This window comes from Struthio camelus, chromosome 1 (genome assembly GCF_040807025.1).
Source record: "Struthio camelus isolate bStrCam1 chromosome 1, bStrCam1.hap1, whole genome shotgun sequence".
In the NCBI taxonomy this organism is placed as follows: Eukaryota; Metazoa; Chordata; class Aves; order Struthioniformes; family Struthionidae; genus Struthio; species Struthio camelus.
In genome coordinates this window covers 163383387-163410520 of record NC_090942.1, presented here as the reverse complement: position 1 = coordinate 163410520, position 27134 = coordinate 163383387, and the positions used below count along the sequence as shown (strand labels likewise).

At 37.1% G+C, this 27134-nt stretch overlaps 1 protein-coding gene across 5 annotated transcripts in view; it reads right to left on the bottom strand.

Annotated features, from left to right (window-relative positions):
• NALCN (sodium leak channel, non-selective) overlaps window positions 1–27134 on the bottom strand; it is a 241937-nt gene that overhangs the window by 194909 nt on the left and 19894 nt on the right. For 4 of the 5 annotated variants that reach the window (XM_068927818.1, XM_068927834.1, XM_068927826.1 and 1 more), the window contains 3 exons: window positions 14200–14283; window positions 12447–12586; window positions 11503–11631 (listed from right to left, as the gene is read on the bottom strand). The exons of the other annotated variant lie outside the window; for it this stretch is intronic. In XM_068927818.1, the coding sequence (XP_068783919.1) occupies window positions 11503–11631; window positions 12447–12586; window positions 14200–14283 (353 nt within the window). The remainder of the gene's footprint in view (window positions 1–11502; window positions 11632–12446; window positions 12587–14199; window positions 14284–27134) is intronic. 5 annotated transcript variants of the gene reach the window in all.

Here is a 27134-nt window from a genome sequence, read left to right as displayed (position 1 = left end):
CATCATGCTCTACCATAATCAATGATATAGAAACAAACATAAAATCAAGATTATAGGTAGAGAGGTAAATAATAGTGAGGGCAGGGAAGTAAAATAAAGCTATCTGGACCATTTGGTTACCTGAATCCAGCAAATACAGCCAAACGCAAAGTTAAACAGGTAGAATTATTGAAAGCAAGCCTAATCTATAAAATGAAGGGAATAAAGGAGGATGGAAATACTGTATTGTAGAATATAGATACTATGTGAGAGTTTGACATGGGAGAATATAAGAGTGCATTCTCTTATATTTGTCATAATAACATCATGGCAAGAGAACCAGTGCTTTCCTAGACTATAAGCATGACCGTAATGAGTTATTGTCCCTCTCTGTATGTCACTGGTACAAATTATGATGAATACTATATACAGTTTTCTGTTCATATTTTTAAAAAATATTTGAAGAAGTGAAGAAAGTATAGAAAAGCTAGGAAAATGAGAAAACTGGAGAACACGTTTTACAGGGAGAGACTTAAATAGCTGATTCTTGTTAGTTTATTAAAAAGCTATTGAAAGGTGCCTAAATTATTTTGTGTAAGTGGATTCACACAGAGAAAATACTGGGAATTAAGATTCTGGGTAATCTAGCATAAAAAAGTACAGCAACAATAGAAAGCTAACAGCTGAAGCCAGACAAATTAAAATGATAAATTAGGAACATACTTTTTAACAGTGAAAATGATTCACTTCTGCTGTAAACTAACAAGTTCCTTGCTTGTGAATTATTCTTCTATTGATACTCTGATCAAGAATAGCTTCATGTCTAGAAGACACATGTAAGTTAGATGCAAGCTATGAGGTTACATACAATGGAAACAGAAGGAAAGGTAATATAAACCTGTAATTTATAAGCAGACAGATTAGGTGATCTAAGTGTTTCTTTTGATCCTAAATTCAATATATAGACACTGTAATATTTTACTATTGCTAATATATTGTCTTCCAGTAATTCTGTCCCAAGGCACATCTTGTTATCTTGTCACTCGTTTCAGATCTTGTATTGATTATTTATATGCTCAGTTTCAGGTTTCAGTATCTATTTTTCTGATAGTTTTCACACAGTCCTCTCAGCAAAGTTTTAAAGCTCCAGCCTTTGTAGACAGAACTTTCTTTTACTCTTTTGGTCAAATTTTCTAAGAAGAACATTGGAGTATGTGTTTATTCAAACCACAAATACTGATGTTGTGCCTTTTCTCTTTCCACCCATATTTAGTCACAAGGTATGACCAGATCAGACTGCCTATGACATGAGGAAGTAATACTAGGCAAAGTTTGGTTTGATTTGGATTGTGGCTTTTTTTTATTTCATACATGAGGTAAGTTACGGTCTACGAAATGTAGATTTCACGGGTATTTCAAAGATATTCAAATGAAACCACTCACCTTACCTCATACTGCATGGATGCAAAAATTCAAAGACCCAGCACCTCATAGCTGAATCACCTGAAGGACTGTCACAATAAAAGGCTGTAGCTCTAGCTCTTACCTCTTATCCCACCTCATTTTATGCAACAAGGAGAGAGAGAAAAAAACAAATCTCCAGAGAATGATTTGGATGGTGGTGGGTTGAATCACATTCCAGAATCATTTTTCTCTCTCCACAAGCTAGAGAGGGAACTTAAGGCATTTAGGTTCCTAACACAGGTGCCAAAGTCAAAAAATGGATAATTCTGTACTTAGATCATCGTGACAGATCATTTGTGCTATGCAAAGCCAGTGCTGCCACTGCCCAAATACGAACAGGATGGCTGCGGATACTTAATGGTTTTGACAACGTATTGGTTTGATTGCTAATTACTGGAATTAGAGGAAATTAAATTCAAATCATCCTGTCATTACCCTTCAGAGGAACAAGGCCACTGAAGTTATTCACAGAATAATGAGTAAGAAAAATAAATCTTTCCTATGGACAGTTCTGGTATGTACATCCAAGCACTAGAAACTAAAGTTCAAAAAAGAAAACTCAGAAGTCCTGGTATGGATTTGTTCTTAAAGCAGTATACATTAATGATGCCTTTTTGAGATTTTATGAAGTGTCACATGGCATATAACCTTTCGACAGCCCATTTTTTTGATTGCTACAATCAGTCATCAGGAAGCTGAATTCAAACAGCAATTCCAAGATACATATACTAATGCAAGACTTGTTTCATAGGAAACAGGATAACATAAATTAATGGAATTCACACAACGAAGGAATCTGTAGTTATAAGAAAGTGCCAAAACATTGGAAATAAAAGAGTTAGTTAAAAACAAATCTAGCTAGTTTCCATGAATCTGCATAAATTCACTGAGGTGTACTAAATTAGGCTGATTTACATGTTGAAGTGATGTGATACCTACAGTATGTATTACAGTCCAGTAAAGCATTTCCTTAGAGAATTTTTTAGAAGAATAAAAAACACCTCAGGACATGAACTCAGATGTATAAAAAAATCTAAGATGAAGACTGCATCCATTTTGACTTTGAAATATGTTCAGGATCACTTCAAAAACACTAAGTTTGTGTGTCAGATTTACCTGGGTTGTGTATAAAAAATACCTTCTGATCAACTGTCTGTCAAATAGAGGGAAAACATATGCACTGTACAACTTGAAAATCATAAGCCTCAAGTTAAGCTGGGATTCACTTCCATCAAAGCTCACAAATATTTTTGTACCAGTCACTCACAAACGTAAAATTAGTCACACCTAGAAAGCATTGGGAGGTTTAACCAGCTCTTTTTCTGGTACACGCTTCACCATGCAATTTTGTTCCTGTGAACCTTTAGCTTAGGCATGAGATATGGTAATCCTCAACATCTTAAAAGAGTTGATGTTCTGATTCCAAATCTTAACGGTATGCAGAACAAATTCTTTCTCAAAGCTTGAGCTGAAAAGCATTGAGACCACACACAAGATGCCTGCATCAAATGCATTCACACAGACTAGCGACTAATGCAACATCAGAAGTGGCAGCAGATGCCAGTGTGGGAATGTGAGAGAAGCAAGGGGGCTGCTATCACTGAGGACTTAAGAATTAACTTTCAACATTATCCAGCTAACTCTGAATGGAAACAATTTAGCAATTAATGCTAAATCAAAGCTCTCACTTTATCCAGGAGAAAGAGGCTTCATTTCTCCATTTACTAACATGTGCTGGTATACAAGGCTGACACAAAGACTTACTGTCCAAAGAGGATCACCATTTTCATCCAGCAAAAAGGTTTCATCCACAAGGCAGGATAGATCATAATATTATTAAAATACGCAAATGTAGACCTCCAACAAAGTCTATAATTTTGTCCACAAAGGATCTGAAACATTGCCAGGGCTCCATAAAAGCAAATGAAAAAGCCCCAAATTGGTATACCCCTCAAGCCAGACACTGTAGCCTACAGGCCACCTTGGGTGCATGAGACAAAAATAAATAGCATGTTCACAGTCTGTAACCAAACAAAGCCTTCTCTTCAAATATTCGTTGAAGAGCCCTTCTCATCAATTTGCCAGCTAGAAGATACACAGAAGTTGGGCTAGATTCTAGTTCTAATACTGTCCCTAGACAACAGCCATGATTATCAAGAAAAGAGGTAGGCAGCATAAAATATTGAGCCGTAGCAGGTAATATCAGTTGCTTGTGCCACCTAGGCAGGCTAAGTCTCTGAGAAAAGCTAGGAGAGAGAACACAAGCAGCTGGGATAGGATGAGCAGTAATCTCGGAATCTGTGAGGGAAGCTGGGCACATCACACATCTGTGAGCCCAGCGGAGCCTGCTACAGCAGGGATAGAAAAATAATCCAAATTTTGGGCAATGAAAAGAAGGAATACGATGCACTTGTGTGAACGGCAAACAGTGTGGGTCACTGAGTATGAAAGTACCTGATAAGCCTATTGCATGCTGCAGAGAGAGGCAGTGATGCAAGATTCGGGAACTTTTCTGGAAATTTACTTAAAACTCTTCTCTGTATCTTCTATGAGAGAGACAGTTAGGGGACAGAGGGAATGAGTAGATGAGAGCCTGGAAAAGCACTAGAGGAAGATGTGTATGAAGGCTGAGTAGAAAAATATTTTACGTTACTGTAAAATAAAAATGAGTAGTAACACTTCTGATGATAGTAAGAACTGTGTTTTGGTCAGGAGAATTGGAACACCATGTAAGGTAGGAGGAAAAATGGAGTCAGAACATCCAAGAGCGCCCCCACATCTCATCTCCAAGGTTAGCTATATACAGAAAGAGATAAAACAACGAGCTGCCACAAGCCACTTGCTCATCTGTGCCCTAACACACACAGCTCTGTTCCAGTATCCGATCCTCCCAACTTTCAGTCCTGTGCCCCTTTCAGAAGAATAGATGAAGACTGCTGCGAAGAGATGCAACAAAGGCAGACAGTTCCTAGGATTCTGAGGATAAGGACATCCGACTTTCTTTATATCAAGAAGGACCACACAGAATCATAGAAAAATAATGTTGGATGTGACCCTTCAACAGGACATTAAATATATTTCCCTGTTCCAGACCATTTCTATGTCACTGCCAACAGAACTTTCCATAACATCTTTTAAAGATCCCCAGTGGGGAAATTCAGAACCTCTCTAAGGAATGTAGTGCAGTGCATAATTAGCCCTACCCCTACAGAAGTTTTTCTTGATATTCTGTCTAACCTGAAATCTTCTTGCTGAAGTTTAATATGAATACTTCTTATCCTAGCTATGGCAACATACAGCAGATTATCCCCTTTCTCTGTACAAGATTTTTTATGTATTCAGAAACTGCTACATGTCCGCCTCTTCCTTTCAGCCAAGTTAAAAAACTGGCAAATGTTCCTTATTAGCTGTGTTCTATAGATCTAAGCTCATTCTTGTTTACCCTCCTTTAGAGTCTCTCCAAATCATCTGTACATATTGCCTGACACTACAATTTATAAATATTTACAACAGCACAATTCTGTTGATTCCTGTTCACTCATTATGCTCCTAAGTGCAGCATATCATCCCTGTTGAATTTCATCCAGTCTCTTCAATTTGTCAAGATCATTTTCATTCTAATCTCCCCAAACGTTTGCAGTCCCTCCCAGTCTCATGTTATCTTCAATTCAATAAGTATACTCTATTTGCCATCATCCAGGCTGCTAATGAAAATTCCAAATAGCACAAGACAGACTTATGTGGATCCCTGCCTGACAGCTCTTTCCGATCTCACAATGAACTCACTAAGCATGTTTTCCTACCAATTTTGCACCTATTCTATGACATTTTCAGCTCATCCATGTTTCTCCTGCCAATTTACACAAATATTGTGTGAGACTGTTTAAAAGCCTTCCTAAAATAAAGATATATGACATCCACTCTTCTCTCCACTTCCCAAGCCTGTTACCTTGCCACAGAAGACAATTGTACTGGTTTGACATGGTTTATTCTTGACAAATCTGTATTAGCTGCTAGTCATTTCCGTGTTATCTTCCAGCTGCTTACAAATAACTTTTTTGTTTATTTGCTACAGAATTCTTTCAGGGATAGAAGATGAGCTACTTGGTATTCTGGTCATAATACCATAATATTCCCTGTTTCTTCTTGCTCTGTGTCTTGTCCCTTCCTCCTCTTTAAACTTCTGCTATTTTCCAGTCTTCCAGTTCCTCACTCACCCTTCACAAGTTCTTGTAAACAATGAATACCTGAGATTGCTTCAGTCAGATCATAAGCATCTCAGGGTGAATATAGAGCATTTCCCATACCTTTCAGAATTGCATTAATCCAAGGGATTGGGACAGGAATCAAATTTAGACATCACATAAAGCTTCCGAAAAGCAGTACAAAATTGAATACAGTTGTTCAGTTTTCAAAACAACAAATGGGTTAGATCACTCACTGAAACACAGATAAACACAGAGAAGTTCTCTTTTAGAACTTCTTTCTTTACTATTTCCTGTAATTGCTCGGATATCCAGAAGTGACTTTACCTCACAGCATTTCCAGGCTGATAGATGTACTGCTTAATGACAAGCGTTGTCTTATTTGTGAATGTCCACAGACTTCCTCATGAGTTGTCTGGCTCCCGCTTGCAACATAAAGGACAGAATTCTTCCAAGCTTCCTTTCTATTCAAGAAAGCAAACAGGACCCAGTCACCTACCTAGCAGATTGAGTGCAGACCATTCATTGTTTTCCAACAAGGTCCGATCTTTCCCTCAATTTTATGATATACTGGAGGATGTTCTGACTTCTGATGTCCTAGCCCTCTGCGAGTTTCCTTCAGAAAGTTCAGTACATCCCAGGCCTTAATTCTGTATGACAATTCTAAGGTAAAAAACCTATGGAACTTTCCAGATAGCACAGAAGAGATGCGGAGCAGTATATTACTTTTTATTGTCAGCCACTTTCACAGCAGTCTATAAAATCTACTCTAGTTTACTCAGAAGGGGTATTTAACAGCAAGAGAAGCGGATGAATCCCATAAAGGTTGACAGGCCGAGCAGGAAGTGCAATAAGCTTTAATGTCTCCACTGCGGCAAAAAAAAAAAAAAAAAAAAGGTAAATATAAATGGTCGCCAATCTTAACACAGGTAGACACATGACATAACTGAGCAACCACGAGCTGCGGCTACTGGGTTCCAATCACTTTATCTTTGATATTCATTGAGAGGTCTTCTCACTGAAAAAGGAGCTGGACAAACTGAAGCACTGGAAATCCTGTGTGCAATAAATCAACAATCCAATTGCTTTGGAAAACTGTCTATATAACAGTTCTAAACCAATCAGGATTTTGGGCCACACATCCTCCGAAAATGAGAAGAATCCACTCCTGAAGATTGTTCCCCTTGGGCATCTACACTGGCCATCACCTCAGCACTCTCTCCCATCCTTTTAATAGGAACCCATTTGGCTAGAACTGACTCTCTTTTAGTCTGATGCTATATTTTAGGTTTGATTTTGGTAGGGTCCAAATAACATCAAGCTTGGAAAAAAGTAAGATTTCTTCCACCTCTCTTTTCCCTGAGGAGTTTACACCAGAGACATATCACCATTAACAGAAATTCTGAATAAATCCCAAACGTAACATTAAAGCAGTGCAGGCTGTTCAACTGGCATCAATAAATTAATGTGCCCTGTTAAAGAAGTCTTATTATGTTGATTTTTTCAAGCTTAGTCTTTGATTTTCTCCCTTTCTCAGAAATCCAATTACTCAGTCACATTTTCCCACTGCTGATGTAAGACAATATCTCAAATCCTTTTTGTTCTTTCTAATCATATTTACTTCCTATATTAGATATTGTGGTGAGCTTTCAGCTCCAGCCTCTTTGAAGCTGACATTTTTGAAGGCCTTTCCACAGGCAGATGGAGAGATGACCAAGAATCTCTTAGATCTTTCTACTACTCGGTAATTATTTTTCTTATCTATTTTCCAGGGCTGTTCTTCCTTTAAAGAAACGTTGCAAAGAATTTAAAATCAACTGCCATGGTGACCAGGCAGATAGGTCTACAGAATACTCAGTCTACACCCTATTGAAAGGCCTTAAAGAGTGAGTTTGGAAGAAGAATTTGGAAATTGTTGTATTTTATGGAATTTGCCCTTTTGATGAAGGAGGGTTTCCGCTCTCCCAGCGCCAGTGCAGGCTGAGAATCACCAAGAAAGTTTGCCATTGTAGAATAAATATAATCTAATCGCGTAATATGAAAGAATTTTTGGATAGTCAAACATGTCTTGGTAATTAAAAATAAGGATAAGCACTCAATAGGTAGTGTGTGAGGATGTACAAAGCATTCTACCAGAGCCAAAGCAAAGGTTTGGAAATACGTTCTCTCATCTATCCTCGTGGAAGTACCTTTCGTATATTAGAGTTGCCCAAGGCTAAATGATAGTAGATATTTCAGAACACAACTTATTTTCTTTGTATCTATTCACTGCTTTGAAATTAATTTCAGATATAATGAAAAAAGCTGTCTAACTGATTTTAATGTATGGACTTATTTAGATAACTGTATTATATATACATGACATTCCAAACATACTGTGTGTCTTTCAAGCAGCTAAAGAAGATCCATAATAAGGAAGCCCATGCAACGTACTGCTTGTTGGCAGAAAAAAGATGTATCAGTGGGAGATATCATGAGGGAAAAGCTGTGACAGCAGAGTTGTAGAAAGATAAGTGATAATCACAAGGGAATACTGAGTGAGAAAATTGCCTAGAAAGAAGATAGGTTTCCTCATAGGGAAAAAACTCTAGCAAAAATAAAAAAGATTAAAAAAAAAAAAAAAAGAGAAAAAAAGATTTATCACCAAATAGAAAAAAAAAATTGTTCAGCCTTTGGAAGGAGGTTGATTTCACAGATGGAAAGGAAAAGTCAGACCATAACTAGCTCACTTCAGTATTTCCTTTTGTTACAGTTAACATTACAAAATGACTGAGGAGGTGGATAGGCAGGAGGTCAGGGAGTGTGGGTGTCGAGAAGGATGGAAAAATAAAAGAATTTGCAGCAGTCAAAGAGGCAACGAGTGCCTGATGAGGCTGCCACAACCTTTCAAACAGAAAAGAATAGCAAGTTTTTAGGATGCTATTTTCATAAGACCCTCCCCTGCTTTATAATAATAATTGAGAAGGCAGTAGAGCTTAAAAGAGTGATTTCTAAAGTAGAGGAATCTTGACTTCAGTAATAAGATTTTACCTTTGCCTTTTGCCACAGAATTCTGCATAATATGAGGCAAATCACTTAAAACTAAACTTCTCACAGGTGGCCACTAATTGCATGCTTTTCATTTTCTAAGCTTAACTTAGAAAACTGGGATCTGATTTGCAAAATACCAAGCATTTACAGCTGTGGCTCATTAGAGGCTATGCTTTAGATTGGTAAGTTATTTGGTATCAAGTACAGTCAACACTGGCCACTCCCCATTGCCCAGAACAGGACTACTTGAGACAGACAGACAGACAGAGTCAAGTTTTGAGAGAAATATTTAAATCTGATTTTAACCTCACAGATAAAAGGCAAATATCCCTAGGCAATTTTTGTGCTTTTGTGCTCTACTATATCTGAGTTAATAAACTCTCCTGGATTCTAAAGTGGCATGCTGCCTCTTTGCTGGACCAGCTTTTGCCCTGTACATCGCCCTCTTTTAGCAGCAGTCCTGTTATTTTCTTCTCTAATTCTCCCAGTCCAGGGTGTTATTCTCATGAACTCTGCAGTTGGCTCTGGTAAGGTTAGCACAAGCGGGCATAGACTACCTTCACCCAGAGTTTCTCAAGTGCGTTCCTCAGAACTGAAAAAAGATCAGAAATGTACAAACATTGAAGAGGTATAGGGATGAATGTTACATAAAGGAAGAAGCAATATGTGTTTTCAGAGTATGAGTGGCTAGTATGCCACAAGTAAAGGTATAGGTCCACATGTCAAGCAAAAATAAAAAATATATTGCTCCCTATGTGAACACCATTAATTCATTTGAATGCATGAGGCAGCAATTTTGTAGAAAAAAGTGGTTTCCAATCATGTAACTGCAGCCTTCATACTCAATGACGGGAGCTATTTAAAGTTAGATGTCTGTTTGGAGAAGCCAGAAGATATAAATTACTCTCTGAAGGTGTCTATTCAAAGCATCTCAAAGTACCTTAAATTAGATACCTTAACTTTCAGAAAGCTAGAATTACATACACACGATAATACTAAAGTAAAAGAGTTAGGAGAGATGTTCAGCCTGAAGTCTAACTTTTCCTAAATTCTACCTGCTTACCTTTTACAACTTTAACATATTTTAAACAGGTTTTTGTTTTTGTTTTATCTATCTAATGTACTGCATATTTGACCCTTTTAACTTTTTCTTGCAATTCAGCTTTTCAAAAACCTAAATTTGAGGTGTATCCATAAACTCTTTCCTTTTTACAAACAATGCAGTGTTCAGAGTAACCCACCATTCACAGAAGAAATTGGACAAAGTTTTATTAGCAAACAAAAAGTTATAAACTTAGCTTTCCACACTGAACATAGTTTGCTGCATCCTACTTCATCTTTTTCTCCTGAAATAAGAAAAAAGCCGTGTTCTACAATCCAAGCAATTTTATGACGTCTGATCTTTCTTGTGTAATCTATCCCATGTCTTGTTTTTCTAGACTACATATGCAAAGCCTACAAAGACTACATAGACTACAGAATCAGAGATCTCATTATCTCAAATACATTTCTAATGAAAAAAGTCATGATTATTAGTTTGTTGATTTTTCATCCTTTTCACAATTAATAACTCATGATTATGGGATATGTAATCTATAAAGATTTTCTTCAAAAAAGAGGAAAACTCAGAATGAAATATCTCATTCCAATGTAGATGAAGGTCAGCCACATATTTTACCACAGTATCCAGCAAAAAATAAATAAATCTCCAAAATTCAATCACCTCTTTCTTTTAACAAAATACAGTATATGTCCATCATATTCTCAAATAATGTTGTCATCCCTTTTTGTATCTACCATTTGAAATAATTTCATTTTAGATTTGATAGCTCATACGCCCTAGTTCAGAAATTTTTTAACAAACTTTTTTCAATAATCAGCACAGTAGCATATTAAAGTGTTCCACTTTTCTTATAATTATCTATTTTATTTATTGTATGTTCTGACAAATTTGATACGGGAATAAAAGGATATAATTTTGACTAAAGCAAAGGATGTGAGCTCTCTAACTCTGGAGCTGACTTTCCCCTATCCAAGGAAACAGGAGAAGCAACAAAGAAATTGATGTAATAGTTGTACGCAATGTAATGGTGTTTGACTACACAGTCAAGCCCTCAATTCCACAGGACATGTAAGCGTATACTTATCTTTGACTTGTCATCCCAATGATAAGAAAGAGGCTACACTGTGCTTCAAGCCTTCAACAATCTTGTGTTTAAGTATGTGCCGAATCAAAAACCTGATGTATGCTTGGTCATCAATGTAGAATATTAATTACAAATATTTTCCCAAGGCTGTGTGAAAAGGGTGTTTAACTTTAAATGTGAGTATCAGGTCCCCAGGACTCCTGTTATCCCAGACAGGTTGTGATATTCTGTGGGTAGTTCTGCCCTATAATTTAAGCTTAAGTCTGGTCCCAGATCTAAACATTCTGGAAAAAGATAGGAGAATACAATGAAGGCAGGTGAATCATCAGGGACCCAAATCAGCCACAAGCAAAATTGCTCCTCCTAAAGCTTCCACTGATTTCTCTCTCTCTTCCTCTCTCTCTCTCACATACACACACACATGCAGACACACAGGTGCATGCATACACGCAGCATGCATTCACCCTCTAATTCAGACTGCAGTTCAATGACATAATTTGTAATGTCTGTCATACCGGTATTTTTTAAAATTTATAGCATTTTTTCTCCAATTTATCTTAGTACATTTTGATGGCCTGTTTTTAATCTAAGTCCATTTTACACTCAAGAACACTAACTAAAATTAGAGAGATGCACTGAAAGAATAGACCCAAATATGCCTATATAGGTTAACTTACCCTGGCTGTGTATCATCTGTTACACAATGATATGTAAAAGTTCCAAACATCTGGACTCCTAGAATTCCATACAGAAGTAGAAAGAACAGAAGGAAAATTGAAACACTCCAGATTTGTTCTCCAGAACGCCTGGTAAAAAGATAAATATGACACTGAATGCACAGGCAATGAGAAGCCATTTTAAAAGCCACAGAATAGAAAATACGTTCACACAGAGAAAGCAGCCTTTTATCCTGCAAAAACTTGTCCTCAAAACTGATCTCTCACTCTATGCCATGGCTAGAAAAGGGAGCCAAGAATTTTTTAAAAAATGTTAAGTTAAAGTAATTAAAGTTGCTGCAAACTGCAAAAGGTAATAGAACTAAATAAATATGTAGGTAAAATGCATAAAGTCTAGCTTTTGTAAAAGAGTATCTAATGAACTATACAGACAACATGTGATGATGAAGAAAAGTTGATACCAAATAAAGTCCAAATAAAAGCCATCATATGGCTTTTACCATCACATGATGTATCTATGTGTGTAACATATGCTTGCAAATATGTGTATCTACACCCATGCCAATATGCTTACACCCATAACTGTTATGGCTAGGACATGTGCTTATGCATTTTCGTTTATGAATAGAACACTACTTGGAGTGTCCACCTTGTGCCCTTATTAATGAGCTAGAATTTACAGCAATTGGTTGGAAATTGCTGAGTATAATTATTAGCAAAATGCTTCCTTTAAGATTAATTTAAATGCTTGTCAGTTCTGATTATTTCATAGAAAAACTGACTTTTCTTTAGAAGTACAAAACAGCAAGAATTTCTGGCTGGACCTAAAACTCAGAAAGAAAATGTATATTAACCTCATGGGTCATTCTCTCAGCTGCCTATCCAACCTTTTCAGCTAAAGCTGAAATTTTCTCTGTTGTTCTTCAGATAACAGCCTCACTTACTTTAAGATATTTGTTATCCTAGTTCTAGGCAGCTCAAAACGAAAATATATCCGGAATGCTCGAATCATAATGAGTGGTCGTGGAATCCGTAACATGCCCCAAGGTGACATCTGATCAACTATTTCAGCAATTTCAAACACCTGCAAACAAAAGAATTGGGAGTTTTTCTTGATAATCCTGTCCTTTTCCTTCTGGTATGCATTTACAGAATTATTAAAACTATGAACACGATAGATTATATTTATTTTCATTTTCAATCTTATCTGGGATTAATATGATCCATTTTAATCATGTTTTTAAAAAGAAAAGTCTCAGTAAATCCTTTAATCCACTTCTGAGATATCCTAATGGAATGCCAAAAATATACTCTGCCTATGTTCATAGTAATTCTATCTCAAACTGCTCAAGAAGACTGTTTAGGTTTGTGTCAGCCTCCTGCTTCTGTGTTAGTTCTAGCCCTTAGGTTTCTCATAAGTTTGTTAAAAGTGAATAATTTACATTTCCAATAACAGAAATTAATACATGCAAATATTGCACATCGCCAAAGTTTTTATTATGACATAGAAGTGCATTAACAGATTGCTTTGTGTGTCGCAATATGCTTATAAATTTCCCATTTAATTCTGAGTGCCTGAGAAGGCTGAACCTGTCACCCTACAACTCCAGTTACAACACACATTTCTCAGCTAACCCCAAAGCAGGAAACCATTTCCTTAACAGCACACATTGACAGGCTATCACTCCATAGACACTATTAAGCCTAATGATTGGGTGAAAATGTCTTGTCTTTAGCTCTCACCCTCTGTGAGCGATTGCTTAATTCAATACTTGCTTGAAGTACTAGGAAAATGGAGGGGAACTTGGTAACACAGAGACTGGGTCATCTGTGGTGCTTTTAAGTTATGACTAGGCTTCACTCTCCAAGTGTACATGACATACCAAAGTTTCCCCTGTGTATAAAGCAGAAAATGACAATGTGTCTTAAATTTGCCAGGAGGGAATAAGCTGTGCCTAACGGCAATCACTATAGATCTTTCACACTCCTCATGTTATCATCAGCCCAGGCCCACAGTCCACAATCCGATCACACTAAACAAAATCAGCTATGGTTAAGGACCAGTTGGTTTGCAGGACACAGTTTGATCTGTACCTTAACACTGTATGGTTTTTTACATGTCCAAGCTCATTTTTCTAAGAAAACTTATCAGATTATTTCAAAATATATTTAGTATTGTTTTTCCACTGCGCTTTACGTTTGGGTAAGGTTTTGGGAAATGTTTTGTTAGGTGTTGCCGTATTATGTGAGATGCCTCCACTTACCATATCAATATGCCACACTATGCCGGCAAACATTTACCATTTGAATCATTTGCACTTTAATTGCCTAAGCTAGTCACCATGCACTCCTACTAAACTCAGTGGAAGGAAATTAACACAACTGTCTTATGGAGTAAGGAATAAACGGCTCTCTGAAGATGCATCCCTCTCTTTTTGACTCTGCAGAGGCTTTACGGTAATGAGCTTCAGATCGACGTCTAGCTTTTCAATGGTAAAAGTTAAACAAGAAAAATCACACTACTAACGTAAATGTTCTGCAATGTGCAGTTATGACGCTATTGAATTTAGCATGATTTTTAAAAAATAATTTAGCCTACGTACAGCTATACACCCAAAACTTCTAATTACTTGGTTGCGCCACACATTTTTCACAACTAAGGAACTATTCTTTGAAAAAGCTAAGTGGAATAATTACCTGTAAAACCAGTGACACCCAAAGACAAAAGACCATGAATCCATCAAACACACACCAACGATCCTTTACATAAGAGCTATCCCCCTACAAGAGAGAGAAAAGCTAAGAGGTTTATTGTTGTTGTTTTACTGTCAGAATTTAAATATATCATAAACAATACTTCTTGGAAGAAGGAGGAGTCTTCTCTGTACCATTTTTAAAATGCCACTTTTGAAAAACACCAAAAGCTGGGCTGGGCTTTAATACAGTGGAAATATATAAACACACCTCTGAGTGAATAAAATGTTAGCTTTATTCTTGTGCAGCACTTCTCTTCAGCTTGTTTCAGAAAGATGTTATAAAGAAGCCCATTATTTACACTTTGATAGGCTAAAATAAACAAAAACCCACTAGACTCATTTTTCCACTGTCAATACTTGCACAGGTAGATAAGCGTAAAATGCTAGCAACATAAAACTGTGATGTTCAATTACTTCAACATTGTTCAATAGCTTCAATTAATTCAGGATCAGATTGCATCCATTTTTCATGAGTTTTCATTGGAATATGCTCCAGTAAAGTCTTGACATTTCTAAACTACTTGACATCTAACCACCATCTCACTGCAGTGTAGGCTCTCAGTTTTTCCTGAGATTTCTTGAGCTATTTCTTATCATCTCAAAACTGACAATTCATTGTTTAAACTTAATTAAATAAAAAGTATGGAGAACTTTTTGACATCGGTGTTATTGGCACTCCATTAACTGCCCAGCACAAGAGATTCAGAGCATAGTTTTGCACTGCTAAACCAAAGAGATTCAGGAAAGAAAACTTAGTGCTGGATCCCTGACCACCCCTATGCCTTATTCTCTGTTCTTCAGCTCTGTTTTAGACTTCTTCAGCTAGCTCTCTAAAATAATACCTGAGCATGATAGTCAAATCCAAAGACCACTCCTAAAAGGCAGCATGGAGAAGGTTGCATCCAAGCTCGGTGCCTTCTCCCTTCTATTCTCCACCACTACCTGCTTGCATACTCAGGCATCCATCCCCACATGCCTCATGTCATTCACAATAGCATGCAACACACACCCTTCACTGCATACTATAAAAAACACTTCCTTGGTGGGCTGCTAATGGCCCACACATTATTTCAGTCACTGAACTGAAAAAAAAAATGTACAAAATAATGATTATGTCTGAGGGTTACAGGATTTTGTATACTACAGGGAGCACAGAGGAAATCAGGGACCAAACGCATACAGATAGATACAATTTGCTGAAAGGGAGTCAAGATTAGTCCAGATCTAAGAACGTGGATATCCTGGCTGTATGTTATATAGCAATAAAAACATATGCACAGATACTGGTGGTGTATCTCAGGGCATAATAATACCTCTTTACAAATGAATTGATTGAACACACACTCCTTTGTCTTACACATTCTCTGGTTTCTTTTCCCTGTTGAGTGTTCTGTCAGATACAAGCTAGTGTTTTATATGCACTTTTCACAGGTATAAATAAAAAGTATGAGAATCAGGTCCCAAGAATCTTGAAGATGTTATTAGACTTTTGCCTGTTTATGTGATTCCTAGCTTGATATGCATTGTTTTTCATCTCAGTGACAGTTTTTGTGTCAATCTGCGCTTATTTTTAAACGTCTCAGTATTTTCATCTGTTCTAAAACCACAGACAAGAAGTTCTGTCTTAATGTAGTATTTTCAGTGCCATCTATTATCCTAAAAAGGATTTCTCATTCCTGGCAGTAGTTGACAGCAAGATATATGGTGTAAAACAAGACAAAATCTGTTAAAAAAAATAGTTTTGTTTCACTTGCAAAAATTCCTTGGGACAGAAGTGAACAAAAGGAGGACATAAGGATAATACAGTAAGTGATTTTCAAATTAGACATAAAGGACAGAAAACCTTAACGCTATTTTCAGACAAAAGATATTATAACATGCAAGGATCTTAAAGTTCTCTTTCTTCAACCTAAGAAGAGGAGTAAGATTGCAAATTAGGGAAGTAATAAGGACTAGTGCACTACAATTTTAACACGCTCTTCCTGCAGAAGGTAAATTTATTTCCCAGCTAACAGTCTGAACTAATGATAAACTTTTCATTTAGACTTGAGCAAATTCAGCTGTTTCAGCTGTTATAGCAGTGAAGTATATTCAAGCTATTTCTCTGCAGAGATCAGCTGCTAACACCTTGTATCTCCTATTCCTCTCTTCTCCCTCCCTCTTCTCACTTACTAAACAAATCTCTGGTGACATATCAACGTGCAATCTAAGTTCTTCAATTGTACCTTTGAATAAAGATGCTGATTGGTCTTTCTCTAGCTGAAGAACTCGTTTAAACTTACTTCACTTCTCTTAAGCACTATTTGTCTAAAGCAGAAAGTTTTCTCTGAGTTGTGCTATAGAGATTTAAGCACGAACTTGTGCAGTAGTTCTGGTATTCAGCTTCACTTGATTAATCCATCAAATACTCACTAAAAAGCCAAATTTTTTTTTAGAAAGTGCTTTTTCTGTCCACAATACATGTGGCATGACTGAAATAGCTCTGCTGCTTTCTCCTTACAAAAGGAGATGTTACGATCTTTCCCCGTCCCTAACCAGTCACGCTGCCTCACTTCACTTCTCTCACTGACAGTTCAGGCCAGTTTATCCCAATACATCCTCTCAGTTAGAGAGGGTTTCAGTGGATCACTTAGAGAAACTTAGGGTCCCTAAATTACTTCTGCAGAAAATAGTCAGGTTTTTTGGTTCTGGTTCTTTCTGCTCTGCATATCGGTAGGCCTTTGGTAAATGCTGTCCATATTTATCTGTCATTTGGCTGGCAGCGGACATGCTCTAACATGTTTAAACTGTGCACTGGCACACTGGAGGCATTTTAAAGGCAGGGCCACTTCTTCCTTAATGTGAAAATCAGAATATACTTTTGTGTATACTTGGTACTGACTTTTATTCCTACTTACTTCTGTGAAAAATCTAAGACTGATTAAATGCAGGACAGTACTCACATATTAACAATGACACAAAGTAAAACAATTTGATACATTATGTTCTACCTTTAAAAAAAGCCTTGGATTGAAATTCCACATTCACACAGTCAATAGCAACCGGTTCTTAGACTCACAAAGGACGTTGTAATACATCTGGCTACATCTTACCTAAAATCATTAAAGCATTGCAATGTATTAATCCCTCACCCTTTTCTAATCATGTCTACTGAAAATTGAGAGTTTGTATTAGCATTCTTCTGTGAATGCACTATTCCATACCATGTGTATTATGGTTTATAAGTTTTTGAAACATGGACTAAATATTTGCAAAAGATAAAAGAATTAGTACTGCAGACTAGAAGCCTTATGCTGAGGCTAATCCAAACCTCTTAAAGTCATTAAAGATGCTGACTCGCTGCTGGCTGCAGGGGACACTGGATTCTTTAACGTCCACAGCAAGTAAGGGAAGTTCCTCCAGCAACATGACAACAGGCTAAGAGACGCTGAAATCGTTTACTTCTGACGGAGCAGTGGATGCCAGTCCACTTACATAGTTCATGGCTGTAAGTTTGGGACAGCCTTTAGAAGGCTTTTATACAGTAAATCATGCCCTCACCTGTCTCCCAGGCAGCCTAAGGAGATCCGTTGGAACTCAGTGGACTAGCTAACCGCTACTAAACACAAAACATTTTAAGATATGTTAAAAAGTGAATATTTGAACTCCAAAATAGCAGTAATGCTTTGTCATGAGACGGAGCCATCATTTCTTTGTTAATTAGAGGCCTATTCATTATCTTGTAAGTACTCCTGGTCTCCCCAGATAGTTTCTCCTAGTACTCTTCTGCCTTTCCCTTCAGTATTTATGATGAGCCAGAGTCATTTTTAGGCTAGTACAGAAAATGGAATTCTGAGTAAACTGCGCCCATGGAACGGATCGGATTTCTGCTTCTGTCTCAGAGATGCTGATCTGGACTAATTTGAGATTTTACACACCAAAAGAATAGATAACCTTGACAGAACTGTGTCCGCAATATGACGCTCTCTGCCCTCTAAGGACTTAAGTTAATCTACCACGGCAATATTACCTTAACTAAGGAAGAATACCTTAAATTCAGCATAAGATCTTAGCAATTCCTTAAAAATTAAAAATGACATCAGCAATCAAGTCTGCTCCCTTTACCCTGCATTCTTCTTACTTCACCAGGTTTTGCCTAATCCTAGCATCGTTGTAGCTTTTCTAACTGCAACGGTAGCCATTTTAGCACTAATATAGCACCACTATGTTAACTGAGTACAATGTCACTATGTTAACTGAGTACAATGTTTCGTCACTTTGTTTTTCAATGCTGATATCCCAATGACAGCACTGAGATACGGAAAGATACACCTACTGGATCGTAACCACCACATTAAAAATAAAACAGAAGGTGATATTCTATGCTTTAAACAGCAGTTACACATGCTCACATGAAAACCAGTTTAGAAAGACATAAGTCATTGGAAATGTCAGCCAACACAAAATACAGACAGAACCATAGATAGAAGTAATATCACACCCAGGGTAGTCATACCATGAAAGCCATTACAGTTTAACTTAGACCAGAAGGAAAAATTGGCTAGGCTATCATTTTTTAATAAAAATTTATTTCATAAGCAAGCTTGCTGAAAACAAATTACTCTGAGAAATCAACAACCAAATTGCATAGAGCAATCTGCTAGGAAATTGTCTGCTACATTTACATAATTTTGTTAAGGAATTCCAATATGTCAATGGTAAGGTACACAGTTTAGCTAGATTATAGCACAATCTGTCACCTAAATCATTTCTGCCCTGCTGATCTCTTAACATCTCAGAACATACAAGGACAAACCACAAATCAGCGAAAAGGAAAAGCCTCCTCTGCCTTCCCGCTTGCCTTAAGGAATTTCCTTTCTTCTCTCATCCCTGACTACAACCTCTCCTCTGAATCCTTTCCTCTCGCCTCCTCTTTTCAGTTGCAGCTGTGGGAAAGCCAAATAAGAGAACTGACTTTACATTACATTTACATTTACGCTGCTCTGATGGTAATCAGATTTATCAACATCTGCTCTGGAAAGGTGTTCTGTAGTCTTGGGTCTGTCATTAACAGAAGCCTAGTCTCCCACTTTTGCTTGAAGTCTCTGCAAGAATAACTGGAAAACAAACAGGACAGCTGAAAGATGGCACAAATGTGAAGAGACTAGCAAGCTCAAGAACAACCAGTCGGCTAGCTAGCTATTCTATCATGGTCACTGGATCCTGCATATTGTGGCAATAAAGAAAGCACATACAACTCTAGGAAATTTTTCAGATCACTCTGGGCGTTACTTTGTGCAGAACTACAAATAAGTGTTAAGGGCTGGAGGCCAACATTTGCTGGCACTTTAGGAGGAGCATAAATGCACACAGGGAAATAAAAGGAATAGAGGGAATCAGAATTTGGGAGTATCATTTCTCCCCCTCTCCACCATGCTTATTATAGCATAACTGAATCAAGGAAACAAGAATAATTCTCCCTCCCGTTTCCTCACTTCACGTTAACACTGTAGGACAAGGAGGTGGAGCTGGGAAGCAGAATGAAACAAGAGCTCAGCAGAACACCTTGCCTAACCTTTATGCCCCCTCTGCAAATATAGATAAAAATATACACATATAGAGGGTATGCATCTCTTACCCCCCTCACATGTACGCCCCTTTTGTTTATGGATCACCTACACGCTTTTCCTGCTTCCTTAAAAACTTTTAATTCATAGGCCTGTGTAATAGCAGAACGACGCGGACAAAAACACCTCTAGCCCCAAAATGTCAAAGACTCAACATTTTCCCCATACAGCAAAGGGAATAGAGAGATATAGCCTAACCAAGAAGAAAAGCTGTCTCCGACTTGTTTTCAGTTCTCCCTTTCTGTCCCTCAAATTAAATTATTTCTCAGGCCTGCTCATACGTCAAACATTAGCCCCCTTCTTACCTCTTCAGAACTTTACAATTCTTAAGCTACCCTGGAGATTCATTTAAATGGAAATGAACAGACAGACATATGCAATACCCACCAAAAGTCCATCTTTCACTCTGCATGACAAAAAAATTCAACACAAAGTTTTATTACATAATGACTAGAAAATTATATGTCATCTCTGAATGCAAAGTACTTTTGTAATTATAAAATGATGTTCCAAGAGGGAAACAAAAGAAACAGTGAATGATTGCTTAGATGCCAATAACCGATGAAAAAATGGCTTATTTTTAAATGGCTGATCACTCTTATTCAGCCCTCTGCAACAGTGACAGTACTGCTTCATATATATAGAGATAGACAGAGAGAGATAGAGAGAGAGAGAGAGAGAAAGATATATAGATAGATATATATAAAATAGTTGTATATGGGATAAGGAAGGAACAATAAGAGGGGCACCACAACTTCTCAGTTATGTGTACCCTCATAATATTTTCTCATAAAAATGTCTTTGTTTACAGTGAAGGAACTTATTTAAAATGTATTCACTTAACAGCAATTCATCCATAGCAGCCAATAGAATTAGAATTGCTGTGTGGAGCTTAACTATAAATGACTTTAGTGGATGTAATATTCCTTTATCATCATTGAGTTAACACACAAGTTCAATCTATAACTATTTGCATATTGTGTTGAACTGCTCCATCATCAGATGCTCCCAGGGAACATCTAACTGCATAATTTATCTTTGTCATAGCATGCAATGCAGTATTTATGGTAAACTAGCATACTACACTATACTAGAAAAAATCTTGGAAAAGTCACTTGACGTTATAATACACAAAACAAAGCTACTCTATTTGTAATACAATAAATTAAATGGAGCTCTTGCTATCCTTTGATTTAGAGTGATGGCATATACGTTACATGCACATAACATACACACCTCCAGCCTGTCATTACAGAGTAGCTATAATCTCTACATAATCGCTACTTCATCATTTGTAACACTAAAATAGTAGATTTTTAAGTGAATTTGTTGAGATTTTCAGATTATTTTTGGAATTCATGAAAGAACGATCTCAAATGCATTTTTAAGGCACGTTACATTTTTATTAATTTATGAAATTAAGTGCATTGCAATAGACGGCTTTTGAACTTGAGCATTCACCACCTCATTTGCTGTTACTAACAGCAAAAAAGATTTTAAGTGATCAGAAACAGATCTCATTGGGCTATTCAAAGAAATAGAATGAAAAAAATGCAATTTCATTTCATTTGATTGAATCACCTGTGCTGTGAAAGAGTTTTAGGGACGCTTCCAAAGGAAGAAATAATCTCTTTTGTGAACTAAGAATCAACACTTTTGTCCAGATAAACAAGGATCCTTTTATTTCCTAAAAATCCTACAACAGCATTTTGGAGAAAAAAAACTGTGATAGCAGTTTAAAAACAGTCTTTAAAACAAAACTGTTAAAGTGAGCTTAAAAATGGGAAAGGAGAAGCACTTTATACAACACACTGTTCCTCAGGTATAAAACCATTCCCACAAAAGGATTTAAAGGAATGTGGTCAACATCAACCATATCAGCAAAATCAGTGGAGAGCATCTGAATTCAACTGAGTGGTAAGTAATTCAGATTGCCCATTATTCAGAGCTGCCAGACACTGACTTCCTCCACAGTAAATAGAGGGCAGGTGTTAATACCTTCTTAGCAATGACTAATAGCAGGTATGACTACAGAACACGTGAGGAAGAAGGGAACTTCACCGCTGTATTACACTGCTACTTGTCAATACACAATTCTGTCACTGCTGTTGGGTGCCAATATGCCCTGCAGAGAGATTTCATGGGCTCCTACACAGAAAGGCTGAATTTTGTTTCCCTCTCCATCTACTCATTATCCAGCTGCACTCAGCACCATAAGTATTGCATTACTAGCTCACGTGGCTCCCCTGGGATGTCGTAAAGATTCAGCAAATCTAGAGATGGCTGATAAGGAGCAGGATTAATAGAGCACTCCTCCCTGGGAAGAGTTAAAATAGAGCTCTGAAGTGTTACAACAAGTAACCGAATTCACTCTAGAAAGTACATAGGAAAAAACATCTTCACTGTGAGAACAATTACCCATTGGAATGGATTGCTCAGAGAAGTTGTAGCACCTCCCTCAATGGAAATATTCAAGGCTTAGCTTGATAGGGCCCTGGATAACCTAATTTAAGACCCTGCTTTCCGCAGAAGGTTGGACCAGACAATCTCCAGAGGTCCTGTCCAACCTAGACTTTTCTATGCTTCTGTGAGTCTACGACAGTTTGCTCAAGATGCTCTTCAAGACTGACTCCAGTCCTACGTGTAGTTCCACATGCATGGACGTTTGCTTATGTTTGGTAGCGCTCCAGCCTTGAGAAGGTGAAGCGTACCAAACGCTGTTATGCTATCTGAAATGTCTGATAACATGGCAATTGCTTCAGGCAGCACGGTTCTGCCCTCCCCCAATTCTGAGGTTTAGTGTTAATGCAGGGGCTGGGTTGCATCCAAACGTTTCAAGGTGAAAACTTTAAACTCCAAAGCACTGGCTATTACCTGGAGGTTGAATAAGGAGATTTGATAGGTAAATAGGTAGGTCTAACATGAAAAAAACTCATATTTATTATATAGATTCACAGCTTTCCTTCAACAGAAAAAAGCCACAATGACAAGAGCTGGAATAGATGAGAAGGAGTCAATCTTTAAAAAGTTTTTTTTAATGGCTTGATAATTAACTCCATTAAAAGCTACAGAAGTTATTTTATACTGCAAAGACCAGAAAAGTTTATGAAAACAACAAACTTAATGCAGCCGTAAGGAAGCAATATTTTCAAAGTCTCATTAGTTGTAGAGAACACAACATTCTGAAATGAAATCCATCCTTCAGGTTGCTACCTTAAAAACCTCAAATAAATTTCATGATCTCCATGAAAATATAGCTGCATAGAAATGTTCTTATTCACTTCCACTGAGATTTGGATCCCATTAAGATTTTTCTTTTTGATGTCTTTTTTTTATTCTCTCAAATTAAAGAGAGAACATAACATAGACATAAAATGAAAAACTGAAAATTGATATGGTTTAATTATAGCAGACTTTTCTGAAAATGTAAGTTTCAACACAGCATAGCACATTCAGGATGAAGTTCCCTTTCTTTCTACCTTAATACATAAATTGTTATCCAATATGTTGATTTTACTGGTATTCCAGTAAATGTGCCATTCTACCCTGACATGAAGTGATACATTAGCAACGTCCCTTGCTGATAACTGTCTTCATGCAGACAAATAGTAAAGTAATCCTTGAAAATGCTATTAGAAATGGCAAAAAAATTAACATTACTCAAAACTAAAGTTTTGTTCATCTGACTGGTATAACTATTTGAAAGGGCATATTTCTAGATATATTTATGGAAGTCAATATGCTGTTTATTTTTTCTCAGTCACTTCAAAGTTAAATTATGGTAACCATGGTAAATCACTACATATTATATGGACACTTCCTTTAATCCATGCCCCAAAATAATTTCTCACTATGACCCATTCAATGACCAGAGAAATTATCTTTCTTAACGTTAGAAATACTGCCCATGCAAGTTCACTAAGTAATTTAAATGCCTTTGATTTTCTAATACTCAAACGGAAAAATTGTGCAAAAAGCCCCACTGTGTAGTATGAGTCATTACTTTCCTGTAATAAACACTCCAACAAAAACAGGCACAAGTAACCATAGAAACAGGTGCGTATATTCCAGTGCAGTGGTCTCTAACCTTCCCTGGCCCACAGGCAGTAATACTGAGCTAGCAGCATACTGCAGGCGACTTCATACTTTGTTTTCCTCATCATAATCCATTTTAATATTTTTAATTTCCTGTGACTGCAAACAGCATCACAGCATCTCACTAGCAACATAATCCCAATAAGCTCTGAACTGATGTCCTTGCAATGGACATACACGCTTAGTAAAACAGCAGAAGACAAAAACAGGAAAAAAGTGAGACAGAGAGAATCGACTTTTGTAGACTGAATGCCTTGTTCAAATAAGGGATACCAATATTGTTTGTTATGAAATAGTATTTAAAGACTGTCAGTTAAAGCTGTCACAGATGTTTAAACTGGTTATTTCAGCATTTTGTAACTTAAATTAAGAGAATTTGAATACTACCCATTTTCCCAAGGCAGCACAGCCTGGGACCTGCGTCCAGGTTTCCAACAGGATCATACATAGTAAAAAATTCTATTTTTTTTTTTTTTAAACACAGACATGTAAAATAATTTAGCACAAAGACAAATTTATTTCACTTTATGACCACAAGAAGCAGAGCCAAAGGTGAAACTCAAATCTTAAGTTGGCAGTATCCTTGCTTCATGTTTGCTTTATGGGCTTTTTTACTACTAAAGATAAGTGGTTTTCTCCCTCTCTCTCTCTTTTCCCCCTTCCACAGAGCTACACTCAGTTTAATCAAAGCATCTCATCATTTTCTCATCTACGTGACTGATTCTGCTAGTTGCATCTGTACCTTCCAGGTTGAGGTTGTAACTTCAGAGTGTCCAAACACATCCCAAGACTGTGATTTCACCACCAAACATCAAAAGCCATCCGAGCAATGTTGACATAGGCTGACAGAAGCCACATATTCCATCTTACTACCTGACCTTTAAAAGTGACACAACATCTTGATCCTTAACTCATTTATATGCCACGGGGTATTTTGTACAGCAAATCTAAAATAACAGAGCAATAATTTCAGGATTTCCTTCTTCTGTCTTCAGTTTGTGCAATGCAGCAGAAACTAACTTGACAAAGTTACAGAAAGTTGGTGAGCAAGCTGACAGTGTTTCACTGCAATCCAATTGATACTTCCATCATTTAAGAGAAGGATTAAACTCATTTTCTAATTTCTCCATTCTTGTTGAAGCGAAGGTGGAACACTTAATATGAAAGGTACTGAAAAGAAGGCAAAAAAAGATCCTTGTAGTAAGTTCTGTAATATATAACTCAAGACAAACTTCTGAATTGGCATTATTATGGTAGAAACTCATTTAAGCACAAATTAATTAATGCCACAAGAGTTAAAGAAGAAGCTGGCGCTCAGAGGTCTATATACTGTCTGTGGTGCCCATCATCCATTGACAACAAATCTAGAAATTCAGAGTTGGATTAATTGCTTATTGTGAGATATCTAAAGGTTAGATGTCACCGTCCAACCTAGTCACTTTAAGCTTCCTCTAGAGTCACCACAAAAGTTAGCCAGTTCAGACCTGGACAACTAAATTGCAGACCCTCCAAATAGCGCTGAGGAATCCTACTGAAAGTGTTCTTATTTTAAGCCCTAAAAGCAAGAAAAAAATACTATTACATGCAAGCAAATATGACTAGCAAAGTGATACAGTATGTAAACAGACGTTAGCTGCCACAGGAAACAACTGTAGATTCTCAGTTTAGGCAGCTACAGTATGACACTGCAACATGAAAGGCCCTGCTCCACCTCACGTTTCTTGTACTACAGGGAGAAGAAAGGTCCCCTGTAGTTGCATGAAACTGAATGTAACAGAGTTCAGGTCCACATCACTCAGGTAAGGCCCCAGCCTCTCTGTCCTCAATTCTTTCCACTTGGGTAGATGGATAGTAACCATAGCAGCTAACGCATCTATCGGAAAAATAACAATGAAAATGTACTATCTGCACAGGGATAACACCGCCTGGGAGCACCTGACATTCTGAAAGCTGCTGATTTTAGCTGATTCTAGCCTTTAGCACTTAAGAGAAACAAAGGAAATAACTCCAATCTGTCTGTGATTGAGCTGGCAGAAGATTATGCTTTGTTTCAGTTCCTCTATGAACACAGAGAGAAAGCAGAAAGCTAATGATGTAACTGCTTACCTTAGACTCTTGCACGAATACTGAAGTCAGTGAATAGTGCTCAATGCTACTGAAATAAAATCCGACAAATCCACTTGCAACTACTTCAGTTTGTACAGAAGTTTTGCTGTGAATCCTAAGATGTAATTGATTTAACAACGGGGAAATGTCAAGGACCATTACTTCTGACATTCTATAATTCCTTTGTAGGCTGAAATATGTCACAACTACACAGTGAAGAAAGATATTTCTATTAAATTCGGGGTAGTACTTCTGCTATATAATTTTTTTTCTAAATTTCAGCTTGATGGTACTAAATTGGTGTCTACTAGGCTGTTTTAATGGACAGGAGAGGGAACTCTCACACCTTTTATTTTCAAGTGTTACTCTTTTAACAGAGGGACAAGATATACCATACCTCATTTTTACAACATGATTTCAATGTCAATTTTGTAATACCGTCAGGATTGTGATTAGAAGCTGCAACACGGATGGGGTATAATGAGGATGATTCCACATCCCCTCAGTGTCCATGGTGTGAAACTATCTCTATTCATCTCTCATTCCCTTAAGGCAGAATTTTCAGCTTAGCCATCTGTTTCTCAGTTCCTTTTTGTTGTTGTGGATGTGAATTCCTCTGTAATATGCACATGTTTTCTTCAAGGTTTCTTGGACTTTGGCATGTTTTCCTATTTAGTTATTTAAAATGCCAACAGGGCAATTGCGACCAATACAAGTAGTTCACCTAGAATATTTCTCTATACTTTATTCCATCTCCTAACACAAAGGCTAGGAGTAAAAAAATTTAATGAAGATATGATATCCTTAGATTACCTTTAGAGTACCTTGCTCATTCCCATGTGACATGACTTTCAGAACATAGCTTATTAGTAAGCAGAAGATGATTTTTATATTACACTGATGAAAAAAATACAAAGTCCTTCCACTGGAGGGTAGGCTCCCTGCATTTTGTCATGAGCCTGATGCTTATTTAATACCACATCTATTTTATGTTTGAGAATTATTTTTTATTTCTTTGGCTACAAGTCCCCCCTCGTACTTTTTCAACGTGGAGATCATTACAGCAGCG